This window comes from Fringilla coelebs (genome assembly GCF_963513975.1).
Source record: "Fringilla coelebs genome assembly, chromosome: 1".
NCBI classification, from domain to species: Eukaryota; Metazoa; Chordata; class Aves; order Passeriformes; family Fringillidae; genus Fringilla; species Fringilla coelebs.
The window spans coordinates 75348372-75370873 of record NC_140028.1 but is presented as its reverse complement, the minus strand read 5'-3'; the positions used below and the strand labels follow the sequence as shown (position 1 = coordinate 75370873).

The 22502-nt window shown below is 41.1% G+C and overlaps 1 protein-coding gene across 1 annotated transcript in view; it reads left to right on the top strand.

Moving 5' to 3' along the window:
* ANKH (ANKH inorganic pyrophosphate transport regulator) overlaps window positions 1–21498 on the top strand; it is a 104046-nt gene extending 82548 nt beyond the window's left edge. The window contains exons 9-12 of the mRNA XM_084223205.1: window positions 10118–10247; window positions 10886–11009; window positions 11597–11696; window positions 13981–21498. Coding sequence (XP_084079331.1) covers window positions 10118–10247; window positions 10886–11009; window positions 11597–11696; window positions 13981–14097 — 471 coding nt within the window. The 3' untranslated portion in view covers window positions 14098–21498. The remainder of the gene's footprint in view (window positions 1–10117; window positions 10248–10885; window positions 11010–11596; window positions 11697–13980) is intronic.
* The last annotated feature ends 1004 nt before the right edge of the window (window positions 21499–22502 follow it).

Here is a 22502-nt window from a genome sequence, read left to right as displayed (position 1 = left end):
GATGATGAAAAAGGGAGCAAGAAAAAATAAAAAAATAACTGTTTCTGTTTCCTTGTGACTGATGCCATGTATTTCCACAGTGTATTGAGAGGATTGCTACCAGAAAAAAATCCCCCAGTAATTGTAACTTGGATAGCTTTGGTAGCTATAAACATTCCAAGCTGCTAATACTGGTTCTTAGTTCACAAGCTGAAATCTGAACAAAGTGGGAATTTCTGAGATCCTTAATTTAGCCCTTCTCCTCTGTGCTTTACATCTAACCTGCATGCAATGCTAAAACCTCCTCACTTCCCCATCTCAACTCTTATGGAAATGACAGCAGGCATTCTGAAGATGGCCCACTAGGACCAAAGTCTGAATTCAGAAAAGGGGCGGTACTGGAGGGGTGTGTGGTGAAATTTGAGCAAATTTAATACTAAAGACAGAGCTAAAAATGTAGTCTTTGTGCATTGATGGTGCAGAAGAGCAGCCGAACGAGTAGGTACAAAAGGAACTGAAGTTCACAAAACCTCATTTTTTCACAAATTTTTGACTCATGACCTAGGGAATAGCATCATGGTCTGAAGATGACAAGCCATACGTTTAAGTTCCTTGGCATTTCAGATACTGAACATCTTCCCTGAAACTGGGAAATGCAATGTGGTGTCCACTTAGAAACCTCATTGATCTGTTCTGTCTTGAGGATTTGGCTGCTGTAAGCATTTCTGCCTTACCAGAAGAAACAGCTGTGCCCCACCATGAACAAAAGGATCACAATGATTTCTTTCATGTGAACAAGGAAATCTGAGGATTCATCAGTGTTCGTGTGCTCAAACTAAAACATTGCACAAACTAAGTTACTTTGTAGGAATCACAAGTTTGAATTGTGGAGCAAAAAGTTTCTGATGGCAATAATGCTTTTTAGTTTTTGAAATGCTTGTGTTTTGACAAAGCACAAATGTTTTTGGCACTATGTTTTTTGGTGTTGTAGTTCCAGAAGGTCAATTACCAACCACTGCACTAGAATTTATAAATGGAAGGTTATGTAAGAGCCAACTTTCTTAAAGTGGCTTGTGTTACTGCATTAACTAGGATGAGCCTTTGCTGTCTTTTAAGGCTGACCAAGGTTATAAGATTTTTTTTGGCGGGGGGGGTTTGTGGTTTTTTAGGAAGTCTGACTGCAGAATTTTAGAGTTTTAGTTATAATTGATTTTTTTGATGCATCCCACAGTGTCAAATTGCAGATTAATACTGCCAATCCTCATTCCCCTTCCCCATAGATTACAGCAGTTAAATTTTATAGTATATTGTCCAGTTCATCCAGGTTAAAGCAGTGGTGGATCCTCTCCTGTCTAAGGTCATGCTTACAGCTCTCCTGAACTGGAATTTTTCCTGAATATCTCCTTTTCTGCTTGTGAGAATAATCAGTTAGCCCTGAAGACCTCAGAGTAGCTACTGCAGTGTATCTCCATTTCTGGTATTTGTTGCTTACTTTCAGGAATACCTTTTTGTAACAAAGAAGAGCTTAGTCATGGCTAGCAATTCTTTAAGGAACAGTACAAACCGTATTTTTCTCAGAACCAAAGTCCTGTATAGCTTTATTTAGTCTTCTCTGCAGTTCTTCCTTCTGAGTTTAAAGATAAATGGAAGAAAATGAGCCTGGCTGAGTTGGTCAGAGTGCTAACAAAGCCAAGGTTGTGGGATCAATCCTTGTATAGGTCATTCCCTTCAGCACTGGACTCAATGATCCTTGTGGGCCCCTGCCAACTAAGAATATTGTGTGATTCTGTGAAATATATTTAGGAACTTTATTTTGCTGCCACCATATCTACCTGTGACATTCTGTGTCAGAAGTTGAAGCCATTGCAGAGGCCACTGGATTTGTGTTCATTTTTTTCTTATCTTTTATTGGCTTTGTTTTGCATCTCTGCATTGCTTTGTTGTCAAAGGTTTCAAAGCAGCTTTACTAAAGTCATGGCACATTTGGACTGAGAGACAGTAAAATCCAGAGGAATAAATGTCACAACAAAAATCTGGTCATTCTTGGGGGACACAACCCCAGCTGCTGACCACACCCTGAAATTCCCTGGCTGACAGAGTTGAGTGTCCTTATCTCTTGTGAGTATACAAAGAGCATGAAAGACAGACAACTCTCCAAACTTCTCCAACTCTCTCAGATCTTACTTCACCAATGGTCTCATTACAGCCTTATTGTATTAAAAAGATCTCACAAGTCTTATCAAGAATATCCATACTTTTACAAATCAGCATTAACTTTTAGGACTTAATCTGTTTTATTTTGACTTTACTGTGTAGACCATATGAAGGTCAAGGACAGCTTTTAGAGTAATAAAAACTTACCTACTCATCCAGTGGGGCAATTTGTTTTGACTTCTTTGATTTTGCCCATCTCTTAACTCCAAGACTGTTTTTTTAATCTTCAGGCTGCTGGCACAAAAAAAAAACAATTGGAAAATGGCATATTGGTAAAGAATAACAATTGGAAAAGGGCATATTGGCAAAGAATAACAATTGGAAAAGGGCATATTGGCAGATAGTTGCTCAAGAAGCTTTTCAGCTTTTCAAGGCCAGGTTTAGTTCCCCTTTCAGTAAAAATTGTTTCAGACATGAATGGAAGCATTCCTGCCTGCACAGGAAGATGCTGGACCACCAGAGACAGACTTTATGAAATCCTCCCAAGGGCCTTGTCCTATCCATGGTACTGCATTGAGCCTTTGTCCTGGAACAAAGGTTTCTTGTTTGCTCCAGTGAGGTGGAGACTAATCTCTCCTTCATGATTGTTCAGGTTTCACACAGAGGGTCTGTTTTGCATGAGTGACTGGAGCAGGCAGAAAAGGAAGCATCAAAAATTGTCCCTGCAGCAATGTTTCTGCTCAAGCTCCATGTTCACAGTAGGAAGAGCAGCACGGGGTGCAGAAAACTTGGGACAGAAGAAAGTTACTAGGTTGGGAGATGGACAGTTTTCAAAAAGAGACCAGAAATATGACATCTTTGGTTTGTCGAGGCTTTTTAGAAGTAAAATATTCTTCTTTCTGTAAAAAAAATTAAGCAGCATAATTCATTGGGAAGATATAATAACTACCTTAAACAATTTAGTGCTCCAACCCAGCCTGGAAAGTACCACCTAAGTACTTTCAGCAGCAGCTGGGGAGAAAGCAGATGTGGCATTGTGTTAATGCTATCAGAGCATCAGGGAATTGTGCAGCTGCTGGACGTGCCTTTATTTCTAAAGAACGCAGTGCTCTGTCACTCTGGAAAGCTGGGGAGGTGGGGGGGAATTTAGATATGTATAATCCAATTATGTCAGGAGGAGATGTAAAGTTAGGGCATGTTCCCACAAGCAGGCTCTGGTTCCCCTGCCACTTGATGAATTTTATGGAGGCTGATTGCAGCTTCACAGCCCTGCACAGAACACAAAGTGCACAGAAATCTATATTGCCTGGCATGTGCCTGAGGGATCAGCACTGTCAGAGAGTGTCCTTGTGATTCAAGGCATCAGCATTATCACAAATCAGTTTCAGATGTGACTGCCCTCTGACATTTTTACTGCTCCCACATCCAGGGCTTTTTGTTTCATGGGACCCCACAATTTTTCAGGTTGGAAAGGCCTGAGGAGTTCATCAGGTCCAGCCTTTGTGCAGAGCAGTGGCTGCTGTGAAGTCAGAACAAGTTCCCTGGGGCTTTGGGCAGTCTGTTCCTGAAAACTTAACATTTCCCCCACAAGGACCCAATTTCTGACCTCTTCTGAGTTACATGGCACAGGAACACACATCATAATGTGTCTCAACAGAGCGTCAGACTGCAGCAACCTCGGCTGAGATTTGCTCTGTTGGTCAGAGCATGGTGCTGATAACACTCAGGTTGTGGGATCAGTCCCTGTGTGGGCATTCACTGAAGAGTTGGACTTGATCATCCCTCTGGGTCCCTTACAACTCAGAATATTCTGTGGTCCGTGAGTTAACGCCTCAGAGTCTCACACAATTTGGGATGATGAATTTAGGTTGGTTGCTGTGTATCAAAAATTCCTCAAAACTGCAGGTGTGGCTCTGCAAAGACTGCTGTCTGACAGGGAATACAGCAAGGATAGCACGAGTCTGCAGGCTCATTCTGGCAAGGACCAGGTCATGGTATGCAGCAAGCTTCTGTAGCCAGGCAGTGATGCTGGCCTCTGGTGTTGTATGCAACCCAGTCATTCCCCCACAGATTCCAAAGAACTTTATGATTGTTGAAGCTGTGCTTCAAAAAAAGAAAAGAAAGCAACCAATAACCTAACTGAAAAAAAAAAACCCCTTAAGTCTTTAAAGCCAACAAGGTTTTTACTTGATTATTTTCATGGTAAATTAGATACAATTTCCCATCAACAGGCCATCATGCCTTTATGATAAAACCTAGACTTCATGATTCCTTGGCCCACAATAAAACATAAAAGCCCTTCTTGGTGTAAATCAATGAGTAGCTGCATCGCCTTCCTTCATAAGAACCCTGTTGAATTCTTTCTGTATTTCTCAACTACCTGAGAGGTGCATGGTAGCTTCAGGAGGTATTAGGACTTTGTATTCTGTGCCACACCTCTGTTCAACACGGAAGCACACCTCCAGGGGAATCTGAAAAGGGGAGTAACTATTAACTTTTCTGTTGTTTCAGTATTAGTAAGCAGTTAATAGTTACAAAATATCTTTACTTATGCTCTTCATAAAAATAGAGAAGTGCAGTTTCTTTTAACAATAAGATGCTAGAGTAAGATTTTGAGTGAAAAGCTCCAGTACTATGTAGTCATTAAGAGAACTAAATTTTCAAGGTCAATGAAGGTATGGATTTGAATAGTAATAAAAACACTATTTAGGACTAACAATTTAAACAACTTTTTTCCCCAACATCTTACAAAATAGATTATTGAACAGAGAGAGAAATCCAGAATTTGACATGCATGCTAGTTAGAAACAAGATATTATCTTGACTTCAAAATTGTACCTGTGAAATCAGCTCATCTTGGGCCATACAAGCTCTGAAAGGAGAGAGAATTATGGAAGTTCTGTTTATGTCAGAAAGAGGGAGACATGGAGACAATTGGCAAATCAGGAGATCCAACCACATAAGACTCAGGCTACTTTTTGATTTGTTTTTTGCACAGTTCAAAAGGCTAAATAAATTATGTGATTTATATTCCTCCATAGCAGTAAAAGTTCCAAACTTAGCTGATACTATCCCAAAGACCTGAGGTGCAATTCAAAGCTGAGATGTGTTATAATTTTCAGAGTAGGTTTCCTCTGCCCTCACTGGGCACCATGTAGCATAAATGGTAATAAGAAATGAACAAGGCATGGGTTAAATTAATGGGCTGCAATCCTCAGTACACACATAGAACAATAACTTTAGGGTAAAACACTTGACTTGGACAGCCATTCTTCTGCAAATATATCAGGTTCAAGAAATTGTATGAAACATCTGCTGAGAGGTTTTTTGCAGGAGAAAAACAGGAACTGCATTTCATCACAGAATAACCTTTACCAGGTTAACCATCTTCCACAATAAAATCTGTTATTCCAGACTCATTCCAGGTTGGCATGTCTAACCTATTTTTAAAAACATCCATTTTGGATTCCTTAATTTCTTTCTGAGGAACATAGAGCCATACCATGTCTCTGTCATCTGCCAGTGTTTCTTCCAACTGAAGACTGCACAAAGTCTAGAAAAGTTGTACTGTTGTTCATAGCTCACTGGGATACTATTTTGTGCTTTATATTTATCAATGAATGTCTCAAAAAATAGGCAGTTTTCTACAAGTGATGAAAAGCAAATCAGTCTGGCACCCTGCAGATTGCTATACACATGACAATAGCCTTTGTTAGCATAATGTATTATAATGCATTATGTAGTGGGTCTCAGAGGTTTAGTAATCCCTGTCAGCAACCAGAATAAATGGAAATAGCTTCCAGGAGATGCAAAGCCTATGAAAAGACTGTTATTTTTCAAGAACTAGAAGCATTCAGACTCACACATGCAGCCTTTGAAACAAAATCTCATGAACAATCTTTCATCACAATCATTTGTGCAAGTCAAATGCTATAATTGTACTTAAGAGAATAAAGAGAAATTGAACTGAACACTAGCAGTTCTGTACTTTCCCTACTGAAAAAAAAAATTTGATGCATTCTCTTAGGCTTGGTGGCAGCAGAAGTTTTTAATTTTGACTTTTGAATATGCTTAGACATGGAATTTGTTAGCTGAAGATAGCCAGGTTCCACATAAAAATAGGCACACCTCTTTGAGGAGAGTGTCTAAGCCACAAGTGAGAGCATTTTCTACTTTATTGCACAACTGTATTGAAAAAAAAATCACTAATATTAGCTAACAGCATAACCTGCATGGGATGAAGGTGCACCAGGTTTACTGAACTCCTGAAGCCATAATTCCCATGCAGACTGGGAAAGGCATCTCTTACACCACACTTGACCTGCTTTTTATGCCCTTCCCTTTGGCATCTCCCAGTGACCTTTAGCAGGGAGACAGTACTAATCTAGCTGGAGCTTTGATGTGAGCTGGTACAGCTGCACTGTGAGTTGTTGATATATTTAGTAAAGTCTTTCAAATTTTACTTGTGTGGGACAGTTAAAGGCACAATACCAAAACCCTTCAGATCAGTTGAAATTACTAAAACATCTTCAAAAATGCTTAGGTAACTGTGGTTGATACTGTAATTGATAATACATACTACTGTCTTTATGCAGAACTGCTTATTCTCTCTAGCATTCCACTCTGCTGTTTACACCTTTGTTTCTTCCTATATTTTTAAAGCACTCATCACTGGTCAGTTGAAGCCCCAGCTAAATAATCAAAGTCTTTAACAAAACTATCCTTTAATATCATGCTGCACTCATCCCATAAGGCATCAGAAAATCAAATAAGCTCTGTTGCTAGAATTCTCCAAGAAAAATCCCAAAACACTGAGATGCTTTGGCCTCAGCAGTTGCCAGGTACAACACTCAACAGCCAACTGCAATTGCAGCCTGCAGCTGCAGTGCCACTCTGCGTGCACATTGCTTGCCTCTGCAGAAGCTTTCACTGTTTAGTCTTCATCTCTTGATTAGATTAAATGAAGGTATAGCTGTAACCCTAACCAAGCCATTTATTCTATATTTAACCTTGCAGACGTGCAAAGAAATGCAAGTGGGGGGAGAAAACGGTGTTAAATCAGGAGAAAGATAGGAAACATCCTATTGGTAAATCTGCTTCCTAAAATCTTTCCTGATCTGAGTCACGGGAAGTTAGCACTGTGTATTCCAGTAGAGCCAGTTGCTAATTGTCTGTGCCATGTTTTCCTGGGCTACTGTTACCATCTTCTCCAGTCTTCTGTCAGGCATCACCTTTTACCAAGGTAATGGCAAATATCCTAAAGACCACTCAGAATCACAAAAAGCTGACTTCATCCTATTTTCAGAACACGCCATCTGTAACAAACTCAGCAGCTGAAATACCTTCCTGCTTTGCATGTTTAGTGTTATTCTTTGCCTGAAGTAGAGCCTGGGTTTTTTCCACTACATTTTGTCTTTGAAACAGTAAAGTTGCAAGCACTCTAGGATTTAAATTGCAGTGGGCTTGAATCATGCAAAGCATTAATTTATTTTCCTAATGCTTTGTTCCCTCTGGGCATTGAGAATATCATCTCATAAGATTATAGAGAGGGCTCCCTTAGCAAAATGAAACTAGTTATCAGTACTGCAACCAAAAAGATGGAAGCATGCTGAGACGAAAATAGAAGGTCCTTCTGCTGCCATGCCTCCCCTCAAACTGCTTATTCTTGAGCTTATCCGTCTTTACCCACCCGCTGCTGTACAAGTGCTCTTTGAAGCCATTTACCAGCACAACTCTGCTGATCAGGGGTGGGGGGAAGACTGCAGTTTGCCCCAGCTGAGGAGGAATGACCACACAGCCCCTGGGTGTGAGACATCCTCCCTGACTGGCAAACCGACCGTACTCCGGTGGGAGCGGTGTGGAGATGGACTCTGCTCCTGTTAGGGCCAGAAGGAAACCTTTAGAGAGCAGAATTGGGTACAGTGCCTTTGGTCACTCATTTGCTTGCCTGTCTGACCATATTCAACACTTTCTAGTGGCTGTTGAAGAAGGAAAGACTGCTCTGTTTGCCTTTTGCTGGCAGTGGGCAGGCTCTGCTGTTAGCATACACATGTGGAATCTGGCAGCAGCAGCAGCTATGCTGCTCATTAGGACACTAAATGGCATTGTGCAGTGCAAGCAGTGTAAAGGTCCTTGCTTTCATGAAAACAGCGAATTATAAATGAAGAGGGGGCATCTTTGTATCTTATTTTATTTATTGGGCTTTGAAAAAATATTTGACAAAATATTCCCTGTATCACTGCTTTACAGGTCATTTGCAGAGTGCAAGTGACTGCTGTCTGCCTAAGGGTGTCTCCAGCAATGAAAGAATTCACTCTCTTGTTGTACAGTTACTTTTTAATAACTGAATTCTCACAACCCCCTCTGCTCTGGATTGTCCCCTCTGCTTCAGTCATACCCTGTACAAGTAGATTGGCTCAAGAAGTGTTCAGTTCTTTTGTCTTCTGCTCTTACCTTCCTCCACTCACTGTTCTCTGTAGAGGTGATGGAGATCCACCACAAGACAGCACCAAATTAGTCAGGTAAAACATGCAATTGTAACAAAAAAAAAAAAAAAAAGTAGTTCCTACCCTAAGAAGTGGAGAAGAAAACTGAAGATGGACCTTTATGCAGGAATGTGAAATGTTTTGTTCACCACACAGAGTCAGAACACGGCTTCTCCCACAGGCCACCCAGTGACAGGCCTTGGGAAGCTCCTGCAGTCTGGGTGCTGGGAGGCTAAGCAGAAAGAGCAATTTCTGACATCCTACCAAAGAATGAGAATGAAATCCCAGCTGGCTTAGAGGTAGTAGGACTTCAGAGACTACTTTGAAAAGTCATCTGAACATGGAGGGGGCGTGACAACTGGATTAAAAGAAAAGAGCTAGCTACTATGATACTAGATGGTAGGTTAAATTGTAACAGAGCGGTTATAGAGTCCTACAGACTCTCTTGTACAGCCAATGTGCATAATTTTCAGGGTACACAGATTTGTAACCTTACAAGAGGAGTGCCAGAGCATTTAAGATCCCCAGTTTTGCACCATTCAATCAGCTTACTTTCTTATTCACTTCCTAAGATTCACTTAACAATAAATAACAATATAAGAATAACAAGAATAATCGTTACAAGAATATTGTTACAAGAATAACAATAAGAAGCCATTTTTAATATCAAAAAATCAAATTAAATTACAAAGTAGTTCTACCTGCAGGTATGCTTTCTTATAGGGAAAGTCCTGGAAGGACTGTCAGGACTGTTCTTCAGTGAGTGCCTTGAACTGACTGTTCTTCAGTGAGTGCCCCTTCAGCTCAAATGGAAACCTCAGGACTGGCCAAAAAAATTAAACAGCATGTACTACCACTGTGCCAATTGACATGGGTTTTTCATGGAAATCTTCCTTTCCTGTATGGACTAAACAGCACACTCTTTAATGAAAATAACAAGACTTAGTGGATTTGTAGCCTGAGAGCACCATGTCTGCAGGCCTGTGCTGAACACCTTTGCCTTGCTATCAGAATCAGACTTATTGCATACCAACAGTACTCTTTTCAGCAGCAAATTTAAACCCCTAGTCTTAGATTCAGGTCAGATCTCTGGGTCTTGGAGGACTTCAAATCTTTAGTTACTGAAAAATTTGATAATTTGTTTAGGAGCACAAGTGTTTTAACCAGATCAAGTGCCGTAAAAATCTGGGGTTTTACTGTTTGAATAACAATAGTCCATTCAAGTACAACCAGTTGCAGAAACCATAAAAATTCTTTCTCTATGCATCACACTTGGTATGTGAGGAAAATAAAGAGTAGGAATTGCTTCTGAAGTTCAGGTATCTCTCTTATGTGCACGTGTATTCGAATGCAAGCTAAATATAAATCTATAGTATGTATATTTACCATTAGTAGAGTTTTCTACTCATAAGTAAACAAATATTTTAGTCCAGGGGGGCCTAGGTTTTCTTGTGCTTCCCTTCTGAAATATAAAGGTTTTTTAATTTTGTTCTTTCTAGCTCTGTTTTGTGATGTTTTGGACGCCAAACGTGTCAGAGAAGATTTTAGTTGACATAATTGGAGTAGACTTCGCTTTCGCAGAGCTGTGTGTTGTTCCTTTGCGCATCTTCTCCTTTTTTCCACTTCCAGGTAAAAAAATATAAAGCAAATAAAAGTTCTGTAAGCTCAGTGGCTCCTTCAGAGCATAAGCATTATATCATAAAAGTTAATACTTCTATCAAAGAGCAAGACAAGCTGGACAACAGTAATGAAATTGTTTCAGATTTATATCTCTGTAATTAAATGCAACATCTTTTAGTCTTTTCTGCTTATGTGAGAAGACAGTTTCATAATAAAGGTAAACTACAAATACAATAATAAATACATGTAGATACCCTTTTTGTACCTGTTACACCATGTGCCACACAGGAGCCAGATGGAATTTTTTCCTTGGTAGAACTTCTCTTTAAGAAAGAGGATAGTTTGGAGGTTTTTTAATGAAGAAAACAGAATGGACTGACTAATAAATTGGTTTTAAGAGAACAGCTTTTAGGAACAAGCGCTGTCCAGAACTGATTTTTTTTATTTCTTCATTTTCCCAAATCAGTATATTAGAGCAATTTGAACATAAGACCTTCTTCCTTTCTAGTAGGGTGCGAAGGTACCAGCAGTAAGTTTTGCAGTGGTTATTTCTGAACAGTGCTCTCTGCATGGAAAAGCTGCATATGAAATGACTGACTTTATTTTTTTACTATTCTTGCCTCTTTTTCTCCCCTCTTTATGAACAGTGACTGTCAGAGCACACTTGACTGGTTGGCTGATGACTCTGAAGAAGACATTTGTGTTGGCACCCAGCTCAGTGCTGCGGATTATCGTCCTCATCACCAGTCTCATCGTGCTGCCTTACTTAGGGTAAATCATTATTCCCCATAGAACCCCTGGATTTGCTTTCATCTTCATTCCTCTTCCCTGTCACTTGATAGCTGAATTTGCATAGCTTGGAACATTTTCTCCAAACACTGACCATGATACAAAGCCTAAATAGTGTCACTATCTGGAAAAAATACATTTATAAATTTACAAGCATGACTGCTCTAGACAGGCACAATAGTGATGTCCCTTTGGAAAAAATACACAAATGTCAAAGGGGCAAAAACGTGTCCTAAGGAGAATTTATTTCCATGTTGTTAAACTCACTGTTAAGAAAACTAATGGAACAATATCTTGTTTATAAGCTTAATAATCTATTCTAAAGCACTCTGTACAAGACTTTAAATTCTTAGTCCATAATTTGATTCAGTGTGCTTCTTTTGCTAAGCAGTATAGTCATTAAAAACAAATGAGTCCTTTAAAATACCACTTATTCTCTTAGGCAGTGTACTGTGTCTTTGAAGAAAATATTTCTATCATCAGATTGGTTATATATGCCAGTGAAAATGTAATTATGAATCATGCATTCTCACACAACAATGACTGCTTTCTTTCTATGCCTCCAACAGAGTTCATGGAGCCACTCTTGGAGTAGGGTCCCTTCTCGCTGGTTTTGTAGGAGAATCCACCATGGTTGCAATAGCAGCCTGTTACGTCTATAGGAAACAGGTAAGAATTAGTCTCTGTGGCAGCTGATGAAAGCAGGTGGTGAATACAGTGGATTTTAGTTCAGATTAAGTTTCACTTTAGCAAGGTAACTCCCCAGAATCCTCACTTTGGTTTGCTTCCCTGTCAAGTCTCAGGAGTGTGCAGCTTGGAAAGTCTTTGGGTTGAAACAAAACCAAAAGGTGCCCTCCAGCTGTTAATGGGCATCTAGGCCATGGGACATGCTGGTCTGCAGTCAGAGAGCCTCTTGCTCCTCAAAACACATGTATTGTGGATATCCTGTCCTTACCACCAGCAGTTTTGAACTGTATATTTGCTGCTGCAGTACCGCTTAGAAACTTTATGTAGGCATAGGAACTACTCATCCAAGCTTACAATAGGTGTATCTATATGTATATAGAATCACAGAATCACAGAATGATAGAATGGTTTGGCTTGGAAGAAACCTTAAAGTTCCAATGAGTTCCAAGTTCCTTCCCATGGAAGGTGGTATCTAGTGTTACACAGTGTATACATTTACACCTGTAGGTATACACTATGTAGTACATGTATCTCTGTATATATACTTTTATTTCTTTATAAAACCAGCTCTGCTGAAAATCAACAAGAAGTACAGGTGCCTATGATTTTTGCCATCTAGAGGAGTGGCTTAAAACAAGACATACTCCTGCAGCAGTTGACAATAAGATCTTATAAATAATTAAACAAGTGCTTTTTTACATACTTTAAACACTATAATCCTGCATGTGTGGAGTAGAGGATGGATTTTGAAGAAGATTCCACTAAATTAGGTCAAACACAGTGTAAATATTGGCTGGGTGACTGGGTACATTGCAGTACCTGCATGTTGTTCCCTTTCAGTTATGTGTCCAAGGAACCGTGTAGGGCACTAGGTCCAGCTCCAAGCAGAACCAGCAAGGTGTGTAAATCATTCTGTAGTACAGAGGGACTCTGTGGATGGAACCAGAAAATACAATCTATGCAGTGACTTATTTTTGTCTTCTTACAAAGTGCCAAGTAGAAATACCCACCATTTTTATTTTTGAAAAAAAAACCCCGAAACTACAGAAGATGGATTATCTAAAAGACTTATAGCCTTATATTGGAACAACCTAAAATCAGTTTTGATAAGTGTTGACAGTACAGGCCATGGCAAGACTTCCTAGTGTACAAGGTTCATAAGACAATAGAAGAATCATAATGTCTTGTCTGTCATGATTAATTTATCATGTTTGCCTTGAGAACCATAGAGTAAAACTTTAGGACACTGAAATGGTTTGTCTTGACCTTTGGTTTCACAACATCCTTGTTGCTAGTTTGTTACCATAGTAGCTCACAGAGTCTTTCTGGCCGGGGACATTGTGCCTAATTTTTCTCAGTGGCGAATGCAGGTAGTAGGAGTAATAACTGTGCCAGCCTAATTTATTCTTTATTCAGTGTGACCGTGGCAGAGCCAACCAGTAGCTCTATTACACCAGGTTATTCTGACCTGCAGTTGGAGAGCTGCAGATCAAATGTTATGTAGACACCTCTGAAATTTTGAAACTCTGGTACACCCATCTCAGCTGAATCAATAATACCTGTGGGAATATTTTGTCAGCTGTACAATTGTTTTCAGTAAAATTAGTCAGCCTGCTGAGAAATGGGTAATAAGGAACAGATGCTTCAACTTGTTTTTTAGGGGCCTGAACTCTTCTTAGCTTTACTAATCCAGGACATCCTGGATGAATCATAGGACTCTTGAATGACCTCCTGCTCCTGCTGGCCAAAAATATTCTAATATTACTTTGCTTTGGTGAGGCAAGAGATCAGAGTGGCTCAGCAACACTAAGAAAAGCCGGAATGCTCACATCTTGTAAAAGTCCTGAAGTTTGACATTTGAGAAATTAGGTTGCCACCTCGCCTCCCTCCCTAGAGAAGCTTTTCTTCTCTCACATTTTGTTTCCCTTCCTTTTTTTAAATAAAAAGTCTGTGATGCAAAAGATTCCAGATGCTCTCTTCCCTCCAGTCTTGCTGAAGCCTGTTTTGGATGTCGCTTAGCATAAGAAATGCTTGATTGCATTTATGTTAGAAAGGAGAAAACTGAGCCCCAGAAAGGCTACGGAAATCTTCTAAGTTAAGCCAAGTCATTAGAGGCAAGCCACAAACATGACACAAATATTCTAGTTTTTAATAACATACTCTAACAAACCATATCCTCACCTCACTTCTCCCAGTGTCCAAAGCTGATGGGAGTGTGTTCATGCACAATTTACTGATAGGTTTCTGGATGCTTGTTTCAATCTAGAAAAAGAAGAGGAATGAGAATGAGACAGCTGCAGAAGGTGAAGACTCTGCAATGACCGACATGCCTCACACGGAGGAAATGACAGACATCGTAGAAATGAGAGAAGAGAATGAATAATAAATGGGATGCAATTGTTCTCTGCAGGGACGATTGGAGTGACGCTTCAGCATCTTGTCGTCTCTCATACTTTTTTGTTTGTTCGTTTTTATTTTTGTAATAAAGAGGCCTTGATTTAAAAGGTTTCAGATAAATTCTCTAGCATACTGAGTATGCTCTCACTGATGAGGGACCTAAAAAGAGGTCTTTGCTTCTTTTTTCTTTTTTTTTTCCAATTGAAGTTATTTTTTCTCACTCCATGCAAGCGTAAAAGATACAATTGCATCGCTGTAGAGTCTTCCTTATTATGCATCCACCTTCTCTGGACAATCTGCATTTGTCAACCAAAGCCCTGCTCCTGTGCGCCTGTGTGTGTGCGGTCCTGCGCTCGCACGCTCGCACACGCACACCGCCGCGTGCCACTGGCTCAATGCTACTGCCATAACCCCACTCCCTCCCCTCTCTCCTTTTCCTTCCTTTTCTTTATGAGAAATGGAAAAGAAGTTTGGAATACAGAGCTTTATTTTACTTGCTTGAAAATGACTTTGCTACATAAACTAATATACTATGGTGAACTATATCTTTTCGTTTGGCCTCATCACTAGAGCTTATACTGCACAGGGTACAAGACAGGGAGGAACGTGGGAGTCTCCCCATAAAAAGTGGAGAAAAACAGGTTCCTCTCTCATGTTGAAAGTGTGTGGATGTGTATATACACACACAGGTACATGAACAGAGACATACATATATATATATATTTGTATATATATATATGCATATGATAAATAAAATACACACAGGACAAGAACTCTATTTAGTTTTCATTCCATCAGAAAGATAGTAATCTTTTGAAAAATATAAACATTTAATTCAGAATTTTCTTGAATCATTAAGTCCCACCTTACATATAATTTTCTTTAGGAAAAAAACAAGCACTTTCCTCTTGTGAAGAGGGTGATGGCCACTGATGGACTTTGACTGTATTTGAATAAAACAAAAATAAATATTGACAAGCTTTACCAAAGTTCTTGTCCACTGACCTAACTTTAATTTTTAAAGGTTGATTTGTTCTCTATAATTATTTCTGGTGCCTCTATATTAAAAAAGAATAAGATCAGATAACGTATGCAGGATACCATGCTAGATAACATTACTAGACATAGTTCCATGAAATTTTTTATATAGAGATGTACACGTACTCCCGTGTGTGTGCATGTGCATACACGCTTCTATACACATGCACGCACACGCACAGAGAAATGTATGTTTTGCTAGAATGTATTTACCTATGCAGTAGATCAAAATCCATGTGGTGAAGCTCAAGTACTGATGGTCCTCCAAGCTGGAAATCAGGGGCTTTGATGATCGGTTGGCTCTCAAGGCAGCGTTGTGTGGGAGCGAGGAGCCGTCCGCATCAGCCCTGCGGAGCTGCGCTTGAGGCTGGAGTGCGCCTTAAATGACAGCGTGAGCTCGGGTGGGAGACTCAGGTTGGGGGGAAATGAAGGCTGTGTAAGAGGCGAGGGAAGCAGGGAGGTTTTGGGTGTCACCAATGCTGCTGTGGCAGCAGTTTGTGTTTCTGTGCTCTTCTGTGTTTGGCTGCAGGGCAGCGCTTGTTACTGGTCTGTAGTAGCTTGGGTCCTTTCAGATTTAATCACGTCAGAGTCTGGAAACCATTATCCTCCATCCTAGATCCATAAATCAATTAATTTAAACCTTATTTAGTAAAAGTATATTTTTCTAAGTTGTGGAAATTATTATTTAATTGTGGACAAATTCTGTTTCTAGATTTATTTGCCAGGTAGTCCCAGCAGTCAGAGAACTGATCAAAACTAAACATTACTTTAAATGTTTTATCAGTATATGTGTATGTAGACATACACATGTGTATAAATATATATATATATTGTATATTATGTACATTTATTTTAAACTACAATACGTTTCCTATTTTTCCAAGTACAGCTAAAAATGTCTCTACAAAACTACTGAGTTGACTAGTAACCAGTTATGGCCATCATGAAAGGCATTGTATCAATGAACTTTACATTTTATTGGAAAGATTTGTACCAATTTGTTACATATGCAAATACAATAAGAAAAAACATTAGAAATTACTGTGTTAACTGGCAGATTTGCTACATCAGTTTACGGTTGATGAGCAGTGGCACTAGGAGGGTAAGACTAAAACCAGTAACCATGTTTGCTGTGTCACCACAGGGTAAATGCTTTTTGACAGTAGAGTAAAACAAATTCTTTTTAAAAAACCCTCAGACAAATTAATGTGTGCAGGATGTAAACTGTACACATTCATGAATACAGGTTCTCAAACAGTCATGTGTATATAATGTGTATATAGACAGTCAGAGCTCACAGCAGCCATTTGAGGTCTCCTCTATTCCTGTAGTTTTGGTTTCTCCAATACATTTGTCTCCAAGTCCACAAGATGCAGTTTTTCAGGAACTGTAGAGATGAAGCAGGAAAATGTTTTTTGTGTAATGTGTGCATTTCTTCTGGTACATGACTAAAATTCAGACAAGAGTACTTTTGAAGAATTTTGAGCCTTACCAGTGTAGTTTTCAAGGTAATGATTGCACCAAAAAGTAAAAATCTGAAAACAAAGGATAACACTGAGGTTTGTACTTTAGATAAAAAAATTTTTAAAAATTAATTATTGGTCATACAGAGCTAAACTAATGGCACTGTAAAAGATAAATTTTCAATTATATGTCTAATACTAGTCCTTTACTTTGCAAGATACTGAATGAGCACAGGAGTGGTGGGATTTGGGCAAGAATTGAAGCAGTGGCATAAGGACATGTGCATTGCATCTCTTTCTGCTTCCTGCAGGTCATGCATTTCTTTACATTTCTCTGCTGGATTAACACAATGTGATGACATTTCTGCAGGGAGAGGGTCCCAGCCAGCCCCTCGTGCTGGTCCCACTGGTGGGCAGGCAGGCAGGGTGCTCAGCGAGGAGGGATTTCTCCCTCTGTCCCTTGCAGACACTGGGCCTGCTCCTGGGGCTGTTGGCAGGAGCTTCTGCAACCTGCTGAAACCTCAGTTTGCCTGTTCGTGGCAAATGGAGCTGGGCTGGTGAAGCAGCCAGTGAGATGGGCTACAGGTTGGGAGTGGGCAGACATCCTCTGTGGCCAGAGCCCCAGTCAGAGCATCACTGATGGTGTCTCTGTCAGGCAGATGCTGGCACATGCCTTGTCCTGCACTTCTTCCTTTCCAAAAGTACTTCCTTGAGTTCTAGTGCAGTGGCTTAGCTGTGTCTCTCTTGTGCTGTTGCTTATGAAATGGTTTTCTATCTCTGTGGTAATTATTTTGCAATAGAAACCCATCCTGTTTCTGTGTCAGAGAGCTGGAGTCATCTCAGTGAATTCATGTGGAGACTTGGCCTTTCCAGACTGCATTACACAATCGAAATTACAATAAAAAGAGAAAAAAAGTCGATCTGCATCTTACATCTTGTATTGCAGAGCAGCTCACACAGAGGGAAATAAGGGCAGCGCACCAATAAGCTGTGGATTAATGTTCCCCAGCTTTTAATAAGTACATAAAGTTGTGTTAATGTGTCTTGAGCTTTCCTTTTTCAGAATTAAGAGAAAACATTGCAGGTTTTTCCCCCTGCCTGCCCTAAGCAGGCTCTCAGGCTCGCCAAGCACAGGACTGGATGGACAAAGCTCTGCATCTCCCGGCCGCTGCCCGAAGCCTTTTGGGTGCAGCAGCGCGTTCCCAGGCGGGGGACATCCCGCTCCCCATCCCCCGGGCACAGCCGGTCCGCGCAGGAGGGCTCAGACCCCTGCTTGTTTAGATAGAGCCGCCCTAAGTGACAGGACTGGGTAAGTAACAGAGAAGTCTTTTTGTTTTCTACTCATTTTGCTGCTAAATTTTTCCTTTGAGCAGGAGATTTATATCTGGCTCCTGCCCGGTGTTCCACCGAATCTGCAGCCAGAGAGAAGCAGCCCCAGACGGAGGCTTGGCTGATGAATGCAGCTGATTCAGGGCAGGCCACGGCCCACGAACAGAAACCTTTTGAAGGCAGGAGCGCCTTCTTTTATGGGATGGCGCCGCGTGCTTAGAAAGGAGGCAGAAAGGATGCTTTCAGTCGCGGGCAGCCAGAGGCGTCGGGCACGGCTTGTGCTGGGCTGCAGGGTGGCAGGGGAACGGAGCATCCCTCGCTTTCGGCATGCCAGACCCCTGCTGGAGGAGTGCAGGACGCTTAGGGCACGGCGAGGCGGCAGGATGGGCTCCCCTCTCAGCCAGGGCTTGTGGTTGTGGCATGGTTGGCAGAGGCTAGAGTGCAGCTGGTTGTTCCCTGGGGACAGTGGCGGTAACCCTTGGAAAGCCTTGGAATTTGTGTTTGGGTGTGTATAGGAGAGTGCTGCGCAGACAAGTTCGTTATGACCTTTGAACAGTCCCTTGGAACGAGGGCTGAAGTCTAAACATGATCTCAACGTGGGACTAACACTAAGCCATTTTTTAAAATTGCAATTTAAGCGACACAAAAGAGCAAATGAAACAGCAGACCTTATACCATTAAGCTAAAACATTATTTAGATTAGTGAGCTGGAATAGGAGATAAAGAGGACATGTGGAAAATTTTTCAGATGTTGTATATCTCTCCTAAAGGCAGCAGCATGGTGTGGAGATGAGGGAATCAAAGGGCAGAAAACACCGTTTCCCTTTCAGCTGCCCTGGAGAGGGACTGAGGATGAGCAGCAGTGTGTCTGTGTAGCACAACTTCTGAGTGTGTTGGTTTCCCAGTAGAGGAGCCTTCAGAGACAGGGGTATGAAACACCTTTGAAGATGATTCAAGCAGAAATAAACCAGCATGCAGCTTTTATAATGTGCAGTAAGGAGGCGCTACGTGTCTTCCAGTTTCTGAGTAACTGACAGGGCTGCACTGGGGAAATGCCACTTAAGTATTAATTAAACATGAGAAAATCATCATAATTTTGGTAGCAAATTGGCATGTTCCAAATAGCAGCTTAACCATAAAATGTTAGGATTCCCTTCCCTTGTTCGTGTTTGGCCTTCTACTGAGTACAGCAAACCATCTATTTTGAAGGGAATTAAGTCCTGTGGAGGAGTTGCAGTGCAGAACAGGCTGTGCAGACTTGTGGTAGAGTCCCAGGTAGGAAGAGGAGCTCTGAATTTGTTCTGTGTCCTGCAACACACTGTGTTGCAGCCTGGCAGTGCTGTGAAACAAGGCAGAATTGTCAGCTTAGCAGCAAAGCGGCTCCAAGCATGGTGGCAAGCTGCAGCAGCCCTGCAGAGCAGCAGGAGGGCATGGGATGCAGGGTAGCCCTGGCTCCAAGCTCGGGTTTAGGCAGCTTGTGTGGATTTGCTTAGGAGAGCCAAGTTCACTTGTCAGTGCATAGATGCAATCCTCAGCAAAACCCCTGCCAGACTCTCAGTAATTGGCACCTCCTGAACAAAAAGGCCAAAGACAAAGTACGGGGGCAGAGGGATGGAGCTTTAGGCTCGGCTTGGAGCACAGACTCGCACAGAAGGGCATTCTGGCTGCAGTTCTTGCAAATTAATTGTAGGCTTAGAGAATGAGCTTCAGTCTCCACATTTCATAACCGTGACATCCAATCCATCTCAGTAAAACAGAAGGATGGCAGTATATTTCTAGGTGCTCTTTGTCTGCAATCCCGAGGGGAAACTTCTCTAGTTTTACCAGACCTTGTCACTGCTCCAATCAATTTATTAGTTTTACCTCATTATTTTCTGTCATTCCAAGTCCAGTGTCTTCAGATATTTCCTCATTTTCTTCTGAAGGTTCCTGCTAGGCTTATTTTGTCTGTTGGCATTTTGAGAAGAAAAATGTAATCGTCATGCTGACTGAATGTCAACTAATGCTGTGATTAAAAAGTAGCTTACTACAAAACTCTTCTTTGATGGACTGTTTTTTACTTCACATTTGCTAAGCTGAAAAGGAGAGTCAAGAAGTAGAAGGAACTGGGGGGAATCTTTATCTAAAAATCAAGAATTAAACGAGTTAATTCAAATTAATTTCTTAACTCCAGCCACCTTGTGACTTTCTAGTGAAATCCTTTACCCAGACTATTCCAGCAAAGTTAGCAGTGCATCCCCAGAGCACCACAGAATAGTTTGAGACATGCAGGTTTTGTATATTTCACAGCTGAATGTATAATGATTTGAAAAGTCTGATTAACAGGGGTAATCCATTAGGTTTAAAACTTGTATGGACATGAGCAGCCTGGTCCAGCATCAAAGGTGGCTCTGCTTTGAATGGAGGGGGACTTAGCAAGAAAACTGCCTGCAATCCCATTACAACCAAAATTGTTCTCTGATTCAACCAGACCTAGAGAGGTCCCTTCATCTTAAAGAACTTTAGATTGCTTGCCTTTTTTTAGGCTTTCAGTTCAGGACTGAGAGACAGTGCCTTACAGGGGCCTACAATGTAGATATGTGAGCAAAAATGTTGAGCTGCACAGATTCTTTTACTGATGACAAAACTTTGGTATTGCAGAGCCAGCTTTACAGTACCCTCCCACCCTCTGGGAGCCCACAATGAAAGCAAAGCAAAAATAAGCTATTGTATCTGCAGATAAAGTATTTGAGTACTGTACTGCACTTCTCTCATTAACTCTCTAAGCAAAACTGCCTGGAAACAGCAAGCAATTGCACTCATTACCTGCTCCTCCCACCTCTCTTCATGTGCATCATTCAGCATTTTAAAAAAAGCTACCCTTTCCCATAACTCCCCTTTGTAATCAAGGTAATGCAAAATAAATGCTTACATTTATGTAATAGAATGGCTTGGCCTATCTGTAAATGAGAGCATATAAATCCCCTCTTAGGAATGGATGCAAAAATTGGAACAGCAGCTTTATCCATAATTCATTAAAAAACCCACCCACAACAGAAATGCAAAATAAAATTGCAGAACTGGAAAAAAAAATATTTTAATTAACTTTTAAGGAGGCTACTGCCTGGGTGGCAAGTAAGGTGTAGGCTCACATGCAGAAAACAGCAGAGCCTGGAACTAATGCTCATTGCTCAGTTTTGTAGTTTGCCCTCCAAAGCAAATGTAACTCTGCTTTTGTGCCTATTATGATGAACAAAAAATCCCTCCTAAGCTATAATGAAACAATTGGAAGGCTACAGGCAATAAATTAACTGGTTACTTAGATCAACTGATTTTATCCACCAAGTTTGCAGGCACCACAAATTGCAAAAGCAAAATCTTGAAAAAAGTTAAAGATACCTATTTTTGTAGATGACATTTCCTTGCTTATTACCATCATAAAGTTTTTCACTTGGTTTAATAAAATCATTTGTAATCTTTGTATATTTTTAAAAAGCAAATGCCCAGGATGCAAGGCTTAAGCTGTGTTTCAAATGGCAGAACCAGCCCCCACTATCACAGAGGCAATCAAGCTCAAATCATGTGAGGTTTTGATCTTTCAGAACATTGCTCTGTCTGCTCCCCTGTTTTAGATAATTTAGGTTATTTTGTGGTGTTACTGCCTCTGCCTTAGTTTAGTGAAGCCAAACACCTCTGGCAGGTTTGTGATAAGGGATTTGAAGCTGGGATTGCAAGTAGTGCCAAAGCCCCCTGCGCTGCCTGTGCTGTTTGACACAGAAATCAAAAGTGGACTTAACTCTCTCTGGTGGAATGGCTGAAATGAATTTCATGGGTTTGGGCAGCACAGCTTAGCAGCATTCCCTCTGAGAAAGTCTTGTTTCCCCTACAGGGGACAGAAAGCTTCTGAGAGTGCCTGAGGAAGAGCACATGTGAGTGCAGAGGACTGAGTGTGTGCATGTGGACAGACGGACAGGTGGCTGCAAATGAATGAGCTGAAGTGTCTTTTGCAAGCACCCTGCACTGTGTTACCCTGCAAGGACCATACTGGAGGGCAAAGAGAGCAAGAAGCCCTTCATTTATCATCTTTAGTGAAAGCTTCTCTGGCATTTAGAGGTTACTGGGCGTCTTAGTAGATCCCAGTTACTAGAGAAACAGGAACTTTGTAGTGCCAGGAGCACAGCAGAGAGCAAACTTCGCTGCACCTTTTGCAGTGGAGGAGCCAGTGCCACACTCTCTCCAACCTTGCACACCTGAGCAGGACCAGCCACAAGGTCAGTCTAGAAGGAAATTACAAACGTTGAGCAGAACCTAGAGTACAGAGCAGCAGCTGAGAACTGCTTTGTCTTCCCAGCAGGAAGTCATCATGGAGGAGAACCAGACCATGTAGCTCCCTGGGTAACTCCCAGGAAGTCTCAGTTCTGATGCAGGTTCTGAGCAAAGATAGATTTGGCCACATCCTGCAAGGTCAGGCTGCACCATTTGTAACATGGTACTACAAGCACAGAGAGTTCTGCAATCTCAGAGGGGTGCTATAAGGGAAACGTTCGCTAGTGCTGGTGGAAGATGCTTGGATACTAGAGGG